The following is a 19562-nucleotide window of genomic DNA, read 5'->3' as shown; positions in this document are numbered from 1 at the left end:
CATTTCATCAGGGTTGCTGATATTTTTAGTCTGATTTAATCTTTTCTGCTGTAGTTCAGCTCAGAGGGCTCAGGGACACCTCTGGCTTGAATGAAACAGCTTTGTTATGCCAACTTTGCCATTAATCTCACAGGCCTCTCTTTTGAGTAAAGCTCAGAGTCTGGTGTCACCTTTACAAGGAAAATGTGACTGGTTGCCTTAAGGAAGCTTGTTCTGCTTTGAGTTTGTGACTCTGGGAGTTGGCATTATAATGGCAGTGTTAAACTGGGGTCCCCCTACCCTTCTGGTGGCATGTTTAATAAGCGCTTCACACAGGTGAGAGCTGGGTTAATTGTCCTTTAGGCCCTTGACTTACTGCTACCCTTCCATTTATACCCAGGGATTTTGCACAAAACCTCAACGTAAAAAGGAGAAAAATGAGGACAATAAGTTACCAGTATAGGCAATTTCTTGATTTCTCCAAAGAAATGCTATTGTTTAAACATACTGTAGTGTTGTTTTTTTCTCATTTTAGAATTTTTGGTTTCATTTTAATAATTTCCAAATAATCTTAGATGAGGGATGATATGCTGGTTCTATCTTCTTTTCTCTATGAATAGACACCTGCCATGGTTGGAATTGGGATCATTTGCCTTTGCTGCTCGAGGTGCCTTCACTGATCTGAAAAAGAGTTTAGAGTTTTGAATGCAGTTTTCCGAAAGGGGATAATGAGAACCCAGCTCAGAGTGATGCAAATGCCACGCCTTGGGGCATTCAGCAGGCAGCTGGCAGAGCTGGCCCTGGAGTCTGCTTCCTGATGACCGGCCTGGCACATTTTCTGTCACATTATTTCCTTTTAGCTTGTGCCTTGAAAACCCTGTAGAGTACACATTTCAAGGTTAGCATTTGCAGTGCATCACAGGGTGACGCTGAGAGATCTTGGAGAGGCCTGAGCCCCAAAGCCCCAGCCTTAGATGGCACCATAGCTGGTGGTTTGACCTCCATGGACTGCCTTCAAGGTTTTAGAAAGTACTTCCTGCTTCTGATGGTGAAGGTGGCTTGGTACTTTTGAGAATTCGTGAGTTGGGATTACCAACAAAGATTATGGAGTAGTGGAACTGAAAGTATCTGGGTCCAGATGAGAAACTAGCCCAGCTTGTTTCCATGATTTACCCAAGTTGGCATCACCTATAGGTGGCAGAGCTGCAATGAGATTACACAACTTCTGACTCACCCCATGTTGACCTTACCCTTTAAGTGAGGAACATGCCAGCTCTAATGAACCCATGTAGATTGTGGTGGGAGAAAGGCTACACGGTCTCCTCCCAGCTGCCCACTCTGTCCCTCAGTGCTGTCCCTTCAGAGATCTGAGGACAGGTGCTCTCCCAAGGCAGTGCTGTGCGACGGCAATCTTGCTCTTCAGAGTTGGTCTGTGACTTAAAATCCTGAGACCTGCGCTGGTGATCAGGCCCGCCGAAGATGTTTTTCCCATCGGCAGCATGGGGCTCACATCTGTTACTTCAAAAGTTAGCGATGGGGAGAAAAGTTCCTAGTGCAGAGCAGATGCTTTTCTGGCTTCTCCCTTTCTGTTTGCTTAAGGGAGAAGCCACAGCATATGTGGTATCAGAGGGGTGATGGTTCACAGGTGGGCTGACCTCGGAGTTATGAGATGAGCAGACTGGGGTTGGCCCTGTCTCTCATCCCCCTTCACCACTCCAGTGCTGCTGTACTATTGGAGATACGTGAGGGGGAATAAAGTGTAAGTAGAAATATAAGTTGAACTTCTATTTCACTGTTTACCATTGCAACAAAGGCATCTTCATAAATGACCTGTTGACAGCTCACCTATTTCATGGATAAGAAAACTCAAGTACAAGACTATTTTCTAAAAAGTGCTTTAAAATCTCGTGGACGAGATCTTAATAGCATCAGAGAGAGCATGCATAAACATGGTGTGCGAGATGTATGTATGATAGATATAGATGACACGGCACATCTTATTCTGAAAGTTTTAAGACTTTTTTTTAACAGATCACAACAGACTGTGTTCCTTCCTTAGAGCAGTTGCCTTAATAAAGGGTAACTGTAGTTTTGGAAAAGTCTCTGGTACAGTGATTTCTGTCCTCATAATGTGATCCCTGTTCTCCATCCTTCCCAGACGGGGAGAGGGGCCCTTGGCTTCTCACTGCACCCCAAGAATCACTTCATCGTCCCACTTGTCACCTGTCAGGGAGGAAGCCCGAGTCTCCAGGCTCTGAAATGAACACAGGATAAGAACGAAGCGCTTGTTGACTATTTGTCTTCTCTTGTGATTTATATCACGTGTAGCTGGTGTTTATATGTCCCAGGGGAAGATGGCAACTCCTGATGTTAAACATCCTGAGTCTTTTATGGTGTTTAATATTTAGGTGCTGAGGAACATAACTCAACCTTGTTCGTGGTACCCAACATTCTAAGTTTATAAAGTAGAAGAGAAAAAAGGTCCTATAAAATTGTCTCCCAGTTGTGGACGTACCATTTTTAGCAGTTTCGCTTTGGTGTAATTTGCCTAATTCTCCTGCCAGAAATCTGGTTTGGGGAGGAAAGTCATGAGTATTTTGAAGAAGCATTAAAGAAACACCAATGTAAAAAGTTCAATAGAAAAGGGTCTCCTTGAGGAGAGAATTAAGGCCAAAAGATGTGCTACATGAAGGAAAAGGAGATGCAGATCCTGTAACATCGATTTCAGAGTTGTCTCGCTCCACGGAAAGCATTAGCTGTGACGAACAATGAGTTAATCCGGTTTAAATGTATGCACAGGCACGACCAAGAAGGCTGGAAATATCCCGTGGAAAACTGAGCTTTTGCTAATATGGTTCGCCAAAGAGGCCCTTGAATTTATCTCCCCTGCCCTCTAGAAAAGGTAGAGAGCACAGTGCAGTTTTCTCCCCTTCCCTTCCCTTCCCTGCCCTCCCCTCCCCTCCCCTCTCCTCCGGCAGTTGATGAAAACTCCTGGTAGCACCTGCAAGAAGAGGGACCCCAATACTGAACTAAATCTGTCTCTGCTTGGGGTCTCTACTTGGGGTTCAGACCCCAGAAGTGTCATCAGATAGGATTTCCTGCTGTTTCTGAGGGAGAGAGGCACAGGTGAAGCCACGGTGGCGTTCTCACAGGCTGTGCTTCAGATGTGCACTTGAACTCATGGACGCATTCACAGTGAACACCGAGCCTCCTGTAGCCGGGTGTCGTTGGCCAGCTGCATTGCCCACACTGGGTAGATGTGCCTAGGGAGAGGCAAAGACGACTGCATGGGCAGTGAGGCTGGCAGCCCTGGCTTTGTGCAGCAACACCTAGTGGCAGAACATGAGAGCGAGAACGAATTTGCCTGTGGGAAGACCCTTTCCCATGTCAATGACAGGCTGGAAAGTAAGAATTACTGTTGCTGCACTTTTGTGTTGTTTTTTTCAAACCGGTAAGAAAATTAACTTCCAGTCAAGAGGGAAATCTGCTCATGCTAAAGATTAATTCTCCAGTAAATATTTTTCCAATCTCTCTAAGTAAGAGGCTTGAAGTAGAAATACTGGTCTCTCCCACATATCACATGTCTGCATTCTTGGTCACTGATGTGTTTGACGAGATGTGGGACATGAATATATTACAGTGCAGATGGTCAGACATCCACTGCCTTGCTTTTTGAGCTAGGGATTCACTGTTAACATCTTTGCATTGTGGGAGAGAGCTCCCGGTCCCTTTCAGTTCCCACACCCTGGAGCTCTGATTTCTGGAAGAGCAAGGGTTGAGTTTAATGTGTAGGATATTATATTTTCCATAATATCCAGATGTTTCATCTGCTGACAAAAGTGGGTGAGATATATTTAACCAAATCAAGGTCCCAGAGCCAGTCTCTCTTCTGTGGGGAAGCACCACACCACGCCATTCCCTTCATTTTATTAGGAAGCTCACAGCTGGCATCCTGGTATCGGACTATCTCGAATATCAAAAATGCCATAACTAACTGAAAAGAATTAAACATGATGTTTCATTTCAGGATGATGAAATTAACCAGCAGAGCCAGCTGGCTGAAAAGCTAAAGCAACAGATGTTGGATCAGGATGAGGTAAAGTTCATAATAATAAATTTTTTCTTACAAAGTTCTTTTATTACTCTTTGTTGTTGATGTTTGTTCCAGAATTTTAATTTGCAAAGAATTTGTTCAAGATCACTGAATCATGTGGAAATTTCTTGGTAGATTTCTTTTAAAAGCTGGTTTTGCCCAAATTTAGAAGATAAATGTCTGACTTGGTAGAGCCCTGGGATTTGAGATGGAGTAGCTGGTTGCTACACTTGTGTTTAAAGAGCAGAGACAGGGGAGCTTGATAAGTGGACAAGGATGGTTTTAATTCCTCACACCCAGTGCTCAGCACTCTTGTTTTTTGCCATTTTAGCTTTTTTTCAGCTTTGCAAATCAGCTGGCTCAGGTATGTGATATACACCATGTTCTCATGCTATCTTGTAAGAGAAACAAACAAATGAAAATCAGAAAGTAGAGGAGGGAACCCAGAGTGGAAAGGGGTCCAAATGCTGCATTCATATACTAGTACATGTGATACAATAAAAAAGAGGCAAATTGTTTTCAGTCTCCCTGATGGCATTCAATTCTCCAGTAAGTGTCTTTATTGCATTGCGTTTTGCCAAGTATTTTACAAAACAGGGACCTAAGCAAAGAAGAGACAATCTATCAAGTATAGATGGTTCGTAATTCTCTTTTTGAGGACCATCTAAGTACTTTTTTTCTCTTTTGTGCTTTAGGGTGCTTTCCGCTTTGTTGCTAAAATGCTATGGATTGAATCAGGCAATGCAATTATAGCAGGTGCCATGGGTTCATGTCCCCAGTCCCAACTTCCCATAGATATAGCTCTCCATAGCCATTTCCTTCCTTTCCTCTTTGTTCCCCTTCATCTCTCCGGGACAAGGATTATACCCCTGCCCAAATGCTTCCCTTGGTAGGGAGATCATGCATGCCTTTGTCGTGAGATGGACCATATTTAATTGATTTTCCTCTGAGCTCTAGCTGAGCCTTCCATTTGCTTAGTGTTTCCTGCCTTCTTTCTCCCATTCTAGTCCTTTGCATTTCCAAGTTGGTACAACTGCCTGTGGTAAACGTTCTTTTTTGTTACAGTTAAAACTCCTTTTTTTGTTGTTGTTGTTAATCCTCACTTGAGGAATTTTTTCCCCATTGATTTTTAGAGAGAGTGGAAGGGAGGGGGAGAGACAGAGAGAGAAACATTGATGTGAGAGAGACACATCCATTGGTTGCCTTCTGTATGAGCCCCGACTGGGGCCAGGGATCAAGCCTGCAACTGAGGTATGTGCCCTTGACTGGAATTGAACCTGCGACCCTTCACTGGGCCAAACTGGCTAGGGCAGTTAAAGCTCTTAATATTTTACTTTCTCTGTAGCCGGGGTAGGGAAGGTCCTGCCGGTGAGCCATATAAGGCCTGCAGAATCATTTGGTCTAGCCCTGCCCAGGCATTAATGCTGAGTGAATTAGATGTTTGATCACATACAGCAGGCTAATTTTTAAGTTGATAATTGTGTATGGCCCACGAGTGATGTTATAAATATCCACGTGGCACTTGGCAGAAGGAAGGTTCCCCACCTCTCTCCTACAGTATTAAGGCAATATTTGTTTACTCCAGGAAAAAAACAACACAAGAGGCACACAGATAATGAAAGCATCTACATGCCCAGCCATTCACTTGTAAATCAATTAATGTTTGGGGTATATGCTTCTCTACGTCCATGATGACTATTAAGAAAAATTATTGGTTGTCCTTTTATTCTGTCTTGGTTGACTCTGAAATTTACCAGTTTACAATGTGAAATAATGATAATATTAAAAAGCCATATAAGTACTTATGTTCTCAGAAATGATTCCCCCCCCACCCCATACTTTTTTAGACAAGTGAGATAACCAGGCAGCTACAAAGTGTAGTGATTTTTTATGTGTAATCAATTCTTCGAGGTAAGCCTATGCAGTTTTAAACAAAAATGAATAAAGAAAAAAAAAAGTGAGAAAGAAAAGAAAGAGGAAGAAACAGGTTTTTGAAATAATATGCTATTTTTAAATTTAGCATCTGGATATACAGTAGGGGTTCTCGTCATCCCGCACTTTTCCAACTTGTTTTTTGTGTGTCTGTTTTTTAAAATTACTTTACTTTGGATAGAGAACAGAGCACAAACATTTAAACATTAGGTTCACCAGTCCTGTGCCAACTCATTTCCCAGCTTCTAGCTTCCACAAGAAGAGACTATGAGAAGATCCAAGAGGAGCTGACACGGCTCCAGATTGAAAACGAGGCGGCCAAAGACGAGGTGAAAGAAGTCCTGCAGGCCCTGGAGGAGCTGGCCGTCAATTACGACCAGAAGTCCCAGGAGGTGGAGGACAAGATGAGGGCCAATGAACAGCTGACTGATGAGCTGGCCCAGAAAACGGTGGGAGCGTTTGTCCAGGGGGGACGTCCTCGGTTGTCACTCTTGTATAATCCATGGTTGTTGATGGACTGTATAAAGGAAGGCAGTTGGCTGAATGGATTTTCAGTGTTAGACTTAGATGCATTCTCTGAAATCCTCCAATAATTGAAATATTTTGTGTGGCTCTCGTCCAGTCATCCTAGAACTGCGTAGCACAACTGTTTTCTATTCAGGAGATTTATAACGTTAGCAGGGGTGCCTTGTGGAATAGTCAAGAGAGTGCAGACTTTGGAGCCAGAAAAATCCTGGTTAAAAAGTTCTTTAAAAACTTAAAAAAAAATTTTTATTGATATTTATTTATTTTACAGAGAGGAAAAGGGGAGGGGAGAGGAAGAGAGAGAGAGAGATGTGAGAAACATCGATTGATTGCCTCCCACATGAACCCCAACTGGGGATTGAACCCGCAACCTGGTTATGTGCCCTCACCGGGAATTGAACCCACCACCTTTTGGTGTACGGGATGCCGCACCAGCCAGGACCCTGGTTACACTTTTGACTTTAGAACTGTTTAAGCCTTAGTCAAAACATTTAAATGTCTTGAGTATGCGTCTCCTTATTTGTAAAAATGGCAATAATAACATGCTTCTTTCAGGGTGTGAGAATGTGGCAGTTCACATAAAGCACTTAGCATGGACTGTGCATTTGCTATAGTTTCAAGCTGTTAAATCAGTAGGTGAGAGTGGGTGACCCTGGCAGGCAATGGGCTTCACTCTTCTTGTTATGTCCTCCTGAATGAAGTCCCTTCCCTCCCACAGCGCCCGTGCTAGCCCGGGCCTGCGCTGTTTGGTTTGTCTGTTGTCCTGCTTCCATCCAGTGCTGTAGTCTGCACATGTTCTCATTCTCAGATGCTCCCAGCGAAGGATGCTGCCGGCCCTGCACAGTGAGCTCATGGCATCAGGGCCAGTGAGCATTTGGCGAGGTGGCTGGTGGTGGGATGTGTCCATTTTGTCCTTTTCTATTTGGAAAATGGGTGGTAGGAAGCTGAATGGCTGCCCTTGGCACCTCAGCCCAATGGTCTGGTATTGTGAGATTGTGCCCAGACTGCTCTGTGGAAAGCATCCAGTCCTCCGGGCAAGGAGGAGCAGCAGATGGTACAGGGAAGCTCTAGGCTGCTGACCGCAAAGCTGATGGAAAAGGCTCCTCGCTCCATGCATTCAGCTGCATGAGGCGGACTTTTTAAATGGCCTCCCAAGATGGGATCTACTGCTCCTGTGGATTTTAAAACACAATGATACCAGTGGTGGTAATACCAAAACAAAGACAGAAACAGAAGGAAAGACAGACTGCAGTCACTTAGGGAAGGAGGAGACTTCGATTTCCTCTGCTTGTTTTCTTCTACAGGGTCCTTAACTAGTCCTTGGTATTTGCTTCTCAAAACAATGGAACATTTTTCACAATACAGTTCTTATTTTCTGTCAAACTGAAGGATTACTGGACTCATTTAGAGTACTATTTTTAGTAAGATCATTAAAAAGTGCTCTAATAAAATAGCTGCGTGTGGAAGAATTGAATAAATGTCTTTGTATTAGCCTCCAGAGCTCCGTAATTTAGGGAAATTATTTTTTGTTATTGGCTGAGTTAATACCAAGACACCAAAAGATGACTATTCTTTTGATGTTGAGAGTTTTAGTTAGTTAGTTAGTTGGTTAGTTAGTTAAAAATACATACCTCTTGGTAGCACACATGAAGGATGGAAAGGTATGGGTTTGTTAATGTTTGGCAATAAAATGGAGCTTCTGTTATATATTAAGAAGGCCGATCTTGTTGAACTTGATTACTTTGGAAAAGAGGTGAAGAATGTTCAGGTCAGCTTCACGGTGAAGATTAGAATTTCTCTAAGTTGTTTTCTAAACGCGTTAATGCCCCTCTGGGCCTTCCAGACTGGAGTCAGATGGGACTTTGGAAGTGGTCCAGGGAGCAGGTTTGTTTGGAGGTTGAGGTGGGGGTGCCTGCAGGTATGTTTAGACCCTTGAGGACGTGAACTGACACAACATCTGGTAGGTAGGAAGATGTGAGTACACGTTCTGAACCTCAGAGTTCCTTTGGGCTTTATTTATTTTTAATAACTTATTTCACTAACCTGGAGATGGTCATCTGATATGTAGACATAACATATCAGGCTAAGCTGACTTTCTCTTCTTGTCAAAGAATTCAGCGCTATGCTATTGTTTGACTTAAAGGAACCCTTATATGGAAATCACATGAAATGGTAACAGAACTCCACCGTACGTCATATTGTTATTCATTGCAGTGCCGAGTGCATAAAATCGATGGGCGAGCCTTTTAATCTGTTGTGGAAATGTGTTTTCAGACCACACTGACAACCACACAGCGCGAGCTGAGCCAGCTGCAAGAGCTCAGCAACCACCAGAAGAAGCGAGCCACCGAGATCCTGAATTTGCTGCTGAAGGACCTGGGGGAGATAGGCGGCATCATTGGCACCAACGACGTGAAGACTGTAAGTCAGCCCTGCATTCTCTCCTGCTCTTCTAACAGCGCGATCCGAGCGAGGGGGTCTGTGCTTGATTCTCCCGAGAATCCAATGCCTAGTGCAGTGCCTTGCCACTGCCACGTGCTTTGTAATATTCGAATAAGGATGATCAAAGAGCTGATGAATGACTAAGTGAACAATTGAGTAAGGAGAAGGAGGAAAATAATTACCTTCAGATGTAGGAAATGTCTTCAAATCTTGGTTGACCTGATGTAAATTGGTTTATTCCTCACACTTATATGGCATTGTCACAGAAATTTGGAATCAGATAGGTTAACCGACAGTTCTGGTCTCAGACTTGTGTTTCTCCTTTTTCTATGAGAACCCAGCAGAGTGAAAATTCCCCCACCAATCAGCATGAATTAGGAGAACTTTTAGCTGAAAGTAATAGGATTCTAACAGTGGCTTGAAAAACAAAGCCACATTTAATTATTCTCCGTGTGAGACGTCTAGAATTTTGCTATTCAGGTTATGATTTACGTCACCTTGGAGCTTGTTGGGAATATAGATCTCAGGCCTACCTCACACCCACTGAATCAGACTCTGCATTTTAACAAGATTCCTCAGGCCATTCTTTAGCTTATTAAAGTTTTAGAAGCAAGTCTTGGTTTGGTGCAATGCTTCAACAATGTCAAGTATCCAGGACTTTTCTCTATTTCCTTTATGTTTTCCTTAGCCTGTTACTTTTTCATGTCTGTAGGTTTTTGTCTCATGGGAGCAAGATAGCTGCTATAGCACCAGTCTGCACATCCTCACACAACTACATCCAAGGCAGGCTGCGCTGAAACGCAGCCAGCTTTCCTCCAGGAGGGAACTGTATCCCAAGAGTCCCCTTGACATCTCCCTGGACCTTATTGGCCAGAAGTGTGGTACATGATCACCCCAAACTGCAAGGGAAGCTAGGAGAGTAGAGAATCAGGATTACTATCATGGGCTTAAACCAACCATCAGTAATCCCCTGGGGCTGTGCACATTGGTGCCATTGGTGGCAAGGAGTAAGGGAGGGGGGAAGGAGGGGGGTGGTATACAGTTGTCCATGAGCTAGGAATGGCGGGGTGGGGCGAGAATAAACAAAGTTATCAGCCAAGAAAAATTAACAGCTTGCCACAATGTAGAGATGCCATTGAAAAATAAGATAGACATATTTTAAAAAATAGCTTTATTGAGGTATAATTGATATAAAGTTAGTCGTACTTAAAGTGCACAATTTGAGAAGTTTTGACATATGTATACACTTATGAAGCCACAGTAAGAGAACGAACACATCCACCACACACAAAGTGTGTGCACTGTTTCTGGTCTCCATTTTGTTCCATTGACTTTTATGCCAATAAAAGTCTGTTTTGATTGTAGTAGCTTTATCATAATACAGTACCTTCTACAGAGTAGCCACGATAAATGTGTGGGTTAGTCACGCCAGGGAATGTGCTGTATTGCTCAGCTTCCACCTCACAAGTCTCTGAAACAAAATCTTTGAATTTATCCATTTGACTTTTAAAAGGCTGAATTCTACATTAGCCTGCTAGTGGGAACTCTCAGCTTTTTAGTTGGGATTGTACTAGAAAAGGGTTCCCAAATAACATTGTTTATAGACATTTCTGAAAACGTAGAAAGCCCTTTTTGGATGATATTACAGCTCTGGGTTTAGAGCAGGGGTGGGCAAACTTTTTGACTCGAGGGCCACAATGGGTTCTTAAACTGGACCGGAGGGCCAGAACAAAAGCATGGGTGGAGTGTTTGTGTGAACTAATATAAATTCAAAGTAAACATCATTACATAAAAGGGTACCGCGGGCCATAGTTTGCCCACGGCTGGTTTAGAGTATATGAGCTCTTGTAAACCAATCATTCTTTCATTGAACCTCTATTGTAATTGAATATTGCATGAACTTTATGAATGAATCTAATTTTAGCTAGAATTCTCAGATACTATAGGATGAACCCTATTAAGTTCCAGTTTGGTGGTTTTATATTTGAGGATTGAGAAGAATTTTTAGAAGCATACACTGGGGTTGAGCTATAAACTTTTGACGTTTGGGTGATTGAATGGCCCTGGAAATATGAAGATGGAGTTGATTTATGGCAAGTTCACGCCTGCTGCTGATAACGATAAAGGAAGATATTTTTATGCTTAGTTCTAAAATAGAGCTGATGAAAAATGCTAATGAAATCAAGGAATGTCTGGGTGCTTCAGCATTTAAAAAAAGAGTCCTTACCTCTGGGAATCTGAAGTCTGAGATTATTTTAAAATAACTCTACTGGATGTTTTAAAGATATTTTTGGATTCCAGACATTGGATGCCCTGGTTAATTTCATTGATAACTCTCATTTGTAGAGCATCATACTCTTAATCATTCCATTCTTTTTCTTGTAATTCTGATTTAATTATTTGGACAGTAAGAGCTAAACAGAGGAGTGATGTGACTTTGGACAAGTCACTTTGCTTCTCTGTAAGATGACAAGATGAGCCAGGTTATCTCAAAGGTTGTCAGCTCAGAAATTACATGACGTATACAGATATTTATTAGATGTATCATTATGGAAGCAGATACTTTTGCCCCCTAGCTTTTTTGAGATACAGTGAACACATAACATTGTATAATTTAAGGTGTGCAGTATCTTGATTTGATGCATTTATATGTTGCAAAATAATTACCATCATAGTATTAGCTGCCACCTTCATTTTATCACAGTTAGCATTTATTTTTCCTGGTGAGAACGTTTAAGATCTACCTCTTAGCAGCATTCAAGTATATGATGCAGTATTACTAGCTATAATATTAGTCCCTGCTATGCATTAGCTCTCCAAAATTGTTCATGTTATAACTGGAAATTTGTACCCTTTGTCCAATAACTCCCCCATGTACCCACCCCCAACCCCTGGTAACCACTGTTCCTCTGAGTTTGACATTCTTAGATTTTCTAACTACCACATATATGTGATATCATATAGTATTTGTCTTTGTATGACTTATTTCACTTGAGGGATGAACCCTGAAGGTCCATCCATTTTATTGCAAATGGCAGGATTTCCTTTTTTCTCATGTCTGAATAACATTCCGTTGTATAACACACACACACACACACACACACACATATCTGTGTCCATTTATCTGTTGACAGACACTTAGGTTGTTTCCATTTTTTGGCTATTGTATGTAATGCAGCAATGAATGTGGGAATGCAGATATCCCTATGAGATTCTGATTTCACTTTCTTTGGTTATAGACCCAGAAGTAGGGTGGCTGGGCTATATGGTAGTTCTACTTTTAAGAAATTTCATTTTTGAGGAACCTCCATACTGTTTTCCATAGTGGCTACGCCAGTTTATATTCCAACCAACATGAGGGTTCCCTTTTCTCCACAGCCTTGCCAACATTTGTTATCTCTCATCTTTTTGATGACAGCCATTCTAACAGGTGTGAGGTGATTTTGATTTGCATTTCCCTGATGATTAGTGATGCGGAGCATCTTTTCATGTACCAGTTGGCCATCTGTATGTCTTTGGGAAAATGTTTGTTTAGATCCTCTGTCCGTTTTTTAATTAGATTCTTCAGGTTTGCTATTGAGTTGTATGAGTTCTTTATATATTTTGGATATTAACCCTTATTAGATATGTGACTTGCACATATTTTCTCCCATTCCATAGGTTGCATTTTGATGTTGTTGTGCAGAAGCTTTTTAGTTTGATTAGGTCCCACTTATTACAGACACTTTCCTTATTGTTAGGACTACTCAGTTGACATAGTTATTTTGCTCTAAGAAAATGAGCAAATCTAGGAAATTTTCAGTGATCTTGTATTTTTGTTCCTAAAGTTCCCACGAGGGAACTTTTGTTCTTTTAGTTCCCACGAGGTCCCTGTTGTAGTACTGGTGTGAGGGAAAGGATGGCTGTGGGAGTCTCCTGCATCACCTCCAGAATGCAGCAGGCCGGCACCATGTGTAAACGGGAGAACCCCCATTTCTCCAGCTCTGTCTTGTTTTGAAACAGAGTCCAGGCAATATTTTGTTTAGTCAACAAAACAAGATGAGAGCAGCTCCTGACAAGATGAGCCAGGTGTTGACTTTGTCAGGTTTATTCATGAGCTGCCTCTTTTTCTCATGTACCATGTCACTGGTTTTCCCTACAAAGATTTCCAGGAATACAACCACAAACAAATAAGATAGAGGTTAGAGTACATGAAGTGGATGGATTAGCTGCCTGACTTTTGTTGGACCCACACTGACTACTTCTTTTAGTCTCCTCTGACTTTATGTCTTAGCAGTGGTTCTCAACCTTCTGGCCCTTTAAATACAGTTCCTCATGTTGTGACCCAACCATAAAATGATTTTCGTTGCTACTTCATAACTGTAATGTTGCTACTGTTATGAACCGTAATGTAAATATCTTTTATGCAGGATGATCTTAGGTGACCCCTGTGAAAGGGTCGTTTGACCGCCAAAGGGGTTGCGACCTACAGGTTGAGAACCGCTGCACTAGAGGGTGAGCAGTCACCTTACTTACCTTTACTTGTCCTAGAAATGGCACCTTGCACAGCAGCCCATGCTCCTGGGGCAGGTGGTGGGTGTGTGAGTGACTCGTCCTCTGTAGGCAGAGCAGAGGGGCAGGCAGCATCTGTCTTCCAAGTGAAGGCAGCCCTTTTTCCTTGGATTAGTCATTTGTACTAGATCATACAGTCTAGTGTCTACGGTTGGAGTCGCTGTCAGACTCGGGAGAGTTATAAATAACATCTCAGCAGCAAACTCGGATTCTTCTTTTTGAAATAACAGTGTTCTAAAATTACTTATACCTTAGATTTATACGACTAAATATATGAATTCTTAAGGGGTAAGAAACCTTTCAGTTAAAGTCATCTGTTTGAGATCGTGTGTTTTTTCCACCTGACATGAACTCAAATCCCTTGTTAGATCTCCTAGGACAAGGGTAGGCTTCAGTGCTTCTGGTTCTGGTTTTGGGAGAAGAAATATCCAACTATCGTTTTGGAGGAAGCCCTTATTGTATATACATTTCTTATTCTCCCAGTACCCATGGGATCTGGGCACAGAGTAGAAAGCGTCCTTGTCTAAGGACAGACCTGGGGCGGAGGAGGGGTTTGTCTCCTCCCAGGATGTCCTGCCTGTTGGCTCAGCAATGTTTATCCACCAGGCACTGGTGCAGATCGTGAATTCCACATAGAAGATACGGATGTTCCTGTCCCTTTCTACTGAAACTGACAGTATGCAGGACACACCTGGTCAGGCTAAAGAATGAGTTTCTTATCTCTGTTCCACATTTGACCAGTCTTCAAAGGTAGAAGAACAAAACAATGTAAAGATTTCAGGCTTCTCTTACTCATTTTCTCCATGCTATAGGATGATAAAGGGAATATGTAAGGAGGAGGGGTGTTGGTAGACCTACTGTTGGCAGTCAGAAATATAACGGGCTTAAGCAAGAACCTCCATTAATTTAAAATGGAGTCAAAAGTTGATACTTGTAGATTTTCTTGCTGTTAATATAGATCCTAAGTTGTGTTGATTGACACTGATGTAACTAATACTGTTGGAGAATTCTTAGGGGAAGGTTGACACCAAGTTAAGTTACAGGTGCTCAGCCTGCTGTCTAGTTTGTGTCCTATCTGCTACCAATTTCAGGGCTGATAATTCCTTTCCTAACTCTTCAATGTTTACTGAAACAAGAGTCATATGTTGAATTAATGAAAACATCAGTGACAAAAGTGGGCTGTTAGAGTATACTGTGAACATCAAAAAAACATAGAATCATTGTCTTAAAACGAGCTGAAGCCTCTATTCATGGGCTGGTTCTGGACTGAGGTGCTAGACTGCCCTCTGGTGGTTAAACAGAATATGCACACAGTCACTTTGCTCATTTGGTCAACTTCCCTTCAAGAGCATGTTTGCATCTCTGCAAATGGGTTTCTATCCCGAGTACCTTGTGTCAATTTTTGTTTGGAGTAGAGCTCTGAAACCTAGAAACCAAACATGAGCTCATGCAGGAATGCTGGCTGTCAGACTCTTCTCTCCTAAAGGGGCACTTAGACTGTTATTCTCAGTGATCTTAAATAATAAGGTCGATGTGGGTCTGCCTGGAAGGGACAGGCAGGTAGAGGCAAGGAGATGTGGATTTGGTAATGGCAACTTCTTGTTCATTAGATTTTGTTGTTGTTTAATTGAGGAATATATAGAAAATCCTTTTTATTTTTCAATCCTTAGTTGTAGAAACATTCAAGCCTTTAGACGACTCCTCTTTCTGAATAGCAGACTCTAGAGAACATAATTGAAATTCTGGCTGGAGTTCTTATAGGGCAGTGATGGCGAACCTATGACCTGTGTGTCAGAGGTGACACGCGAACTCATTTTTTGGGTTGATTTTTCTTTGTTAAATGGCGTTTAAATATATAAAATAAATATAAAAAATAGGTCTTTGTTTTACTATGGTTGCAAATATCAAAAAATTTCTATATGTGACACAGCACGAGAGTTAAGTTAGGGTTTTTCAAAATGCTGACACGCTGAGCTCAAAAGGTTCGCCATCACTGCTATAGGGGCTCAGAGTCACCCTTTGAAGCACTGGGCCTCTGCTGGTCTAGGAATATAAGATATAAGACATTGAATGGAACACGTCTTAAAGTTATCTCTTGTTTTACTTTTTAGTGTATTTTTCTTTTGATATTATCTCTTTCACCCTAAAAATGAATTAGAAAGAAAAGCCTGGTTAATTGAGGATTACACTTAGTAGAGGTTTTCAGTTGAAAGTTTCACCTGAGGTTCCGAGATCGTGAGGTTGAACGTATAGTATGTTTTAGGACCATTTTCAGCTTGGGGTCCTGTAATTAGGGATTCTTAACCAGGAACCCAAGACCTCTTGAGGACCCATGAACGGGTTTCAGGGGCCCCAAGGACCTCTGGGAATTACAGGCAGTAGCTGTGTCCCCTCCTGTGCCCAGCTGGCAGACGTGAATGGCGTCATTGAGGAGGAGTTCACCATGGCCCGTCTGTACATCAGCAAGATGAAGTCAGAGGTCAAGTCCCTGGTGAACCGCAGCAAGCAGCTCGAGAGCGCCCAGATGGACTCCAACAGGAAGATGAATGCCAGTGAGCGGGAGCTGGCCGCCTGCCAGCTGCTCATCTCCCAGGTAGGCCACACCTTTCCTCTTCCCTTCACACCTGCGCTCTCGAAACCTGCTTCCTCCGTGCTCTAATCGGGGCTGATGGTGCGTAGGGGGGTATTGATGAGCTTTGCGTTGTGTAGTAGTTGTCGGTGGCCTCCCCAGGCAGTGGTGGTCCAGCCTTATTCTTAACCCAGGCAAGATTTTGTTGTGAGTTACTCGAATTACCTTCAGTCCCTTTTTAAAGGATGTGCCTATATATCTCTATCTTGCTATCTGTGGATAAGTAAATAGGCAGCTAGGTTGGTAGGTAGATAAATATATAATAAATGGATAAGATTAGAATCTAAATCTCCTATCAGTTAAGGCAATGGTTCTCAACCTTCTGGCCCTTTAAATAGAGTTCCTCATGTTGTGACCCAACCATAAAATTATTTTCGTTGCTACTTCATAACTGTAATGTTGCTACTGTTATGGATCGTAATGTAAATATCTGATATGCAGGATGGTCTTAGGCGGGACCCATAGGTTGAGAACCGCTGAGTTAAGGCAATATTCCTTCATCGTTTAATCTCTATCATAGAACCAATTTAATGGTTGAAAACAGAAACAACAGCTACCACTACTGTTATTAGTGACATTTTATTGAGTGTTGACAGTGTGCCATATGCTGTGCTAAGCAATTTAGATGCCTATCCCACTTGATCTTTAAAAAAATCCTGGTGGGCAGGTTTTATTTTTGTTTCTGTTTTTCCGATGAGGAAACTGAGACTTAATGATTAAACGTAGTGTCCAAAGTCATGGCGCCCGTGAAAGGCAGAGCTGGGACTCCCCGCAATGTGCACCTGAACCCGAAGCCGGGAAGGGGTGTCCAAGCCCCGGGCACATTCCATTCCTCAGGGAGTGGGGCTGCTCTGTTCCCACTGGAGTGGCGTTTTCATTTTAGCAAGGCGGTCTCAGAAAATGGCCTGGTTTCTGGCCTACCACTGTTAACCTGAGCTTGGTGTGAGGGTTTTGTGGCTGCTGGTGTGCGCCGCTGCCCCTGCCTCATGCCAGGCATTAAATCAGCTGGAGTCATTTGGGGGAAACAGATGCATGCCAGCATGAGTGATGCCGCAGATAACACTGAGAGACAGACAAACGCGTACCTCGCTCTGGTGTGCTTTTAAATGTGACAATAATACGTGATCATAGAACATCTCCAGCCTCCTTGTCTGCCACCACAATCATCTAACAGACGCAGTTAAAACATCAAGGTTCCATTTTATAACCAACATGATGAGCAAGAAGGTATTGAAAAGATTATTCCAGGCTAGTGTGTGATGGTGACATTTATATACATTGTTGAAAAAAGTATGATTTGGTCGTTCCTTTTGGAAAGCACTTTGGAAATCAAAAGCCATGAAAAATGTAAGTGTACTTTGGCCCAGTAATTTCACATATGGTATTTTTCATTGGTAATAAAAATGAAAAATTTTCATTTCATACAGCATTATCATTTCCTGATTAAAAATATTAAGGCCTTATATGGAAGTGGTTGAGTGCAATATTTCTTACATTAAGGTAAAATGCCCAAATATTTATTGATAGACTAATAACATAAAGTTATATGGAAGAGTGTTATGTAGCTCTTACCCAAAATATTATTAAATCTAGCCATTTGAAAAGTATAATTACATGAAGATAGTGAAAATGAAAATGCTATTAGCATTTGTGTTGTGCTTTGTAACTTTGTAAAATATGTGTTCATATAGATAAAACCAGGGATATAAGGGGGAAACAGTTGATAAGTTAGAGTGGTTTATGGGTGGAATTTATACCACTTCTTTCTGAGCTTGCTTTACAGTTTACCTTTTATAATTCCTAAAAATTGAGATAAGAAATGGTAAACATTAGGGCTCAGTGCCCCCCCCCCCCCCCAGTATGATTCCCAGATCCCCTGTGATACTGATGGCATGTGCTTTGGGGAGCCCTGAGCCTATTATTAGAGGTCAAAGCCAGAGTCCAAATAGAGGCCCCGCAGCCTGCAGCCCACTGTCTTCTCTTCCCATCTGGAGGTACCAGCCTCCACGCCTGAGTCCCTCCTGCACTCCCTGTGCACTGAGAGAGCTGTGTAACTGCATCTGTAATCGATTTAAATAAATGCTGGGAGTAGCAGCACTGGCCCTGGGAGTGGCCGTGGGGCTATTGGAGTAGAGAGGAACTGCTTCCCAGATAGAAGGGGACGTGGTCCAGGTGGGCACGCTCCCCTAGCCTGTGACCTCTGCTCACTGGAATGGGGCGCAGCCAGATCATTAGCTAAGTGGGGTGCTGTAAAGTTTGGAGCCCACGACCGGGGTCCAGGTACCCAGGTCTTAGAGAACACTGACTTTGGGAATATGAGATGGGAGTCAAGAATATTAGGGCCAGGCTGGTATGGCTCAGTGGTTGAACATCGACCCATGAACCAGGAGGTCATGGTTCGATTCTCAGTCAGGGCACATGCCTTGATTGTGGGCTCCATCCCCAGTAGGGGATGTGCAGGAGGCAGCCAATCACTGAGTTTCTCTTATCATTGATGTTTCTATCTCTCTGTCCCTCTCCTTCTCTTTGAAATTAATAAAAGCATATTGAAAAAAGAATATTAGGATTTTGGGGTTAAAGAATCCCTTTGTCAGGCAGGGTTTTCTACATTAGCAATAGTTTTCCATTAGGTGCTGTTTTGTACTCTGCTACAGTTTACACAGAGCTAAAGATTCAATCATCATATCCTGGGTTTCAAACATAAGAGAAATCTTGGTTGTCTGGTTTTCGACATGATCCAAGGAATCTGACAGAATATTGCCAGCTAAAATGCTATCTTCCTTGTTTACAATCATCCTCTTCACCACACGCTATGCTTATAAATTCATTGCTCCAGCTGAGTCCTTCCCCCAGAGGTCACTTCATTAGATCCGAGCTCAGTCTCCTGGGTCTTCTCGCCTAAATGGGATCCCTGTTGACCTGGAGGGGGAAGAGCCTGCCTATTTCCATCTGCTAGAAGTGACCGCTGGCCCTGTTCATCGGTGAACTCCCATTCATTCATTCATTCATTCATTCATCCCACTAATACAGTGGTCCTCAACCTTCCTAATGCCGCGACCCTTTAATACAGTTCCTCATGTTGTGGTGACCCCCAACCATAAAATTATTTTCGTTGCTACTTCATAACTGTAATGTTGCTACTGTTATGAATCGTCATGTAAATAGCTGATATGCAGGATGTATTTAGGCGACCCCTGTGAAAGGGTCGTTCGACCCCCAAAGGGGTCGCGACCCACAGGTTGAGAACCGCTGCACTAATAGTTACTAAGCATGTACCCTCATGAGCTAACAAGTAAGAAAGTGGCTGAGATAAGCCATGTAGAAATTCAGTGCCATAAGAAAATGATGGTCTGCGTGATAAGGTCCATGTCTGGGATGGGGGAGAGCTTACCAGGGAGAGGAACATGTAAA

The 19562-nt window shown here is 42.6% G+C and overlaps 1 protein-coding gene across 1 annotated transcript in view; it reads left to right on the top strand.

The window, feature by feature from the left end:
• KIF5C (kinesin family member 5C) overlaps window positions 1-19562 on the top strand; it is a 153167-nt gene that overhangs the window by 98682 nt on the left and 34923 nt on the right. Inside the window, exons 13-16 of the mRNA XM_059704528.1 lie at window positions 4007-4075; window positions 6247-6453; window positions 8804-8950; window positions 15927-16115. Of these exons, the coding sequence (XP_059560511.1) occupies window positions 4007-4075; window positions 6247-6453; window positions 8804-8950; window positions 15927-16115 (612 nt within the window). The remainder of the gene's footprint in view (window positions 1-4006; window positions 4076-6246; window positions 6454-8803; window positions 8951-15926; window positions 16116-19562) is intronic.

Source organism: Myotis daubentonii, chromosome 7 (genome assembly GCF_963259705.1).
Source record: "Myotis daubentonii chromosome 7, mMyoDau2.1, whole genome shotgun sequence".
Lineage (NCBI taxonomy): Eukaryota > Metazoa > Chordata > Mammalia > Chiroptera > Vespertilionidae > Myotis > Myotis daubentonii.
The sequence above is the reverse complement of the archived record's forward strand: the minus strand, read 5'-3'. Positions and strand labels throughout refer to the sequence as shown.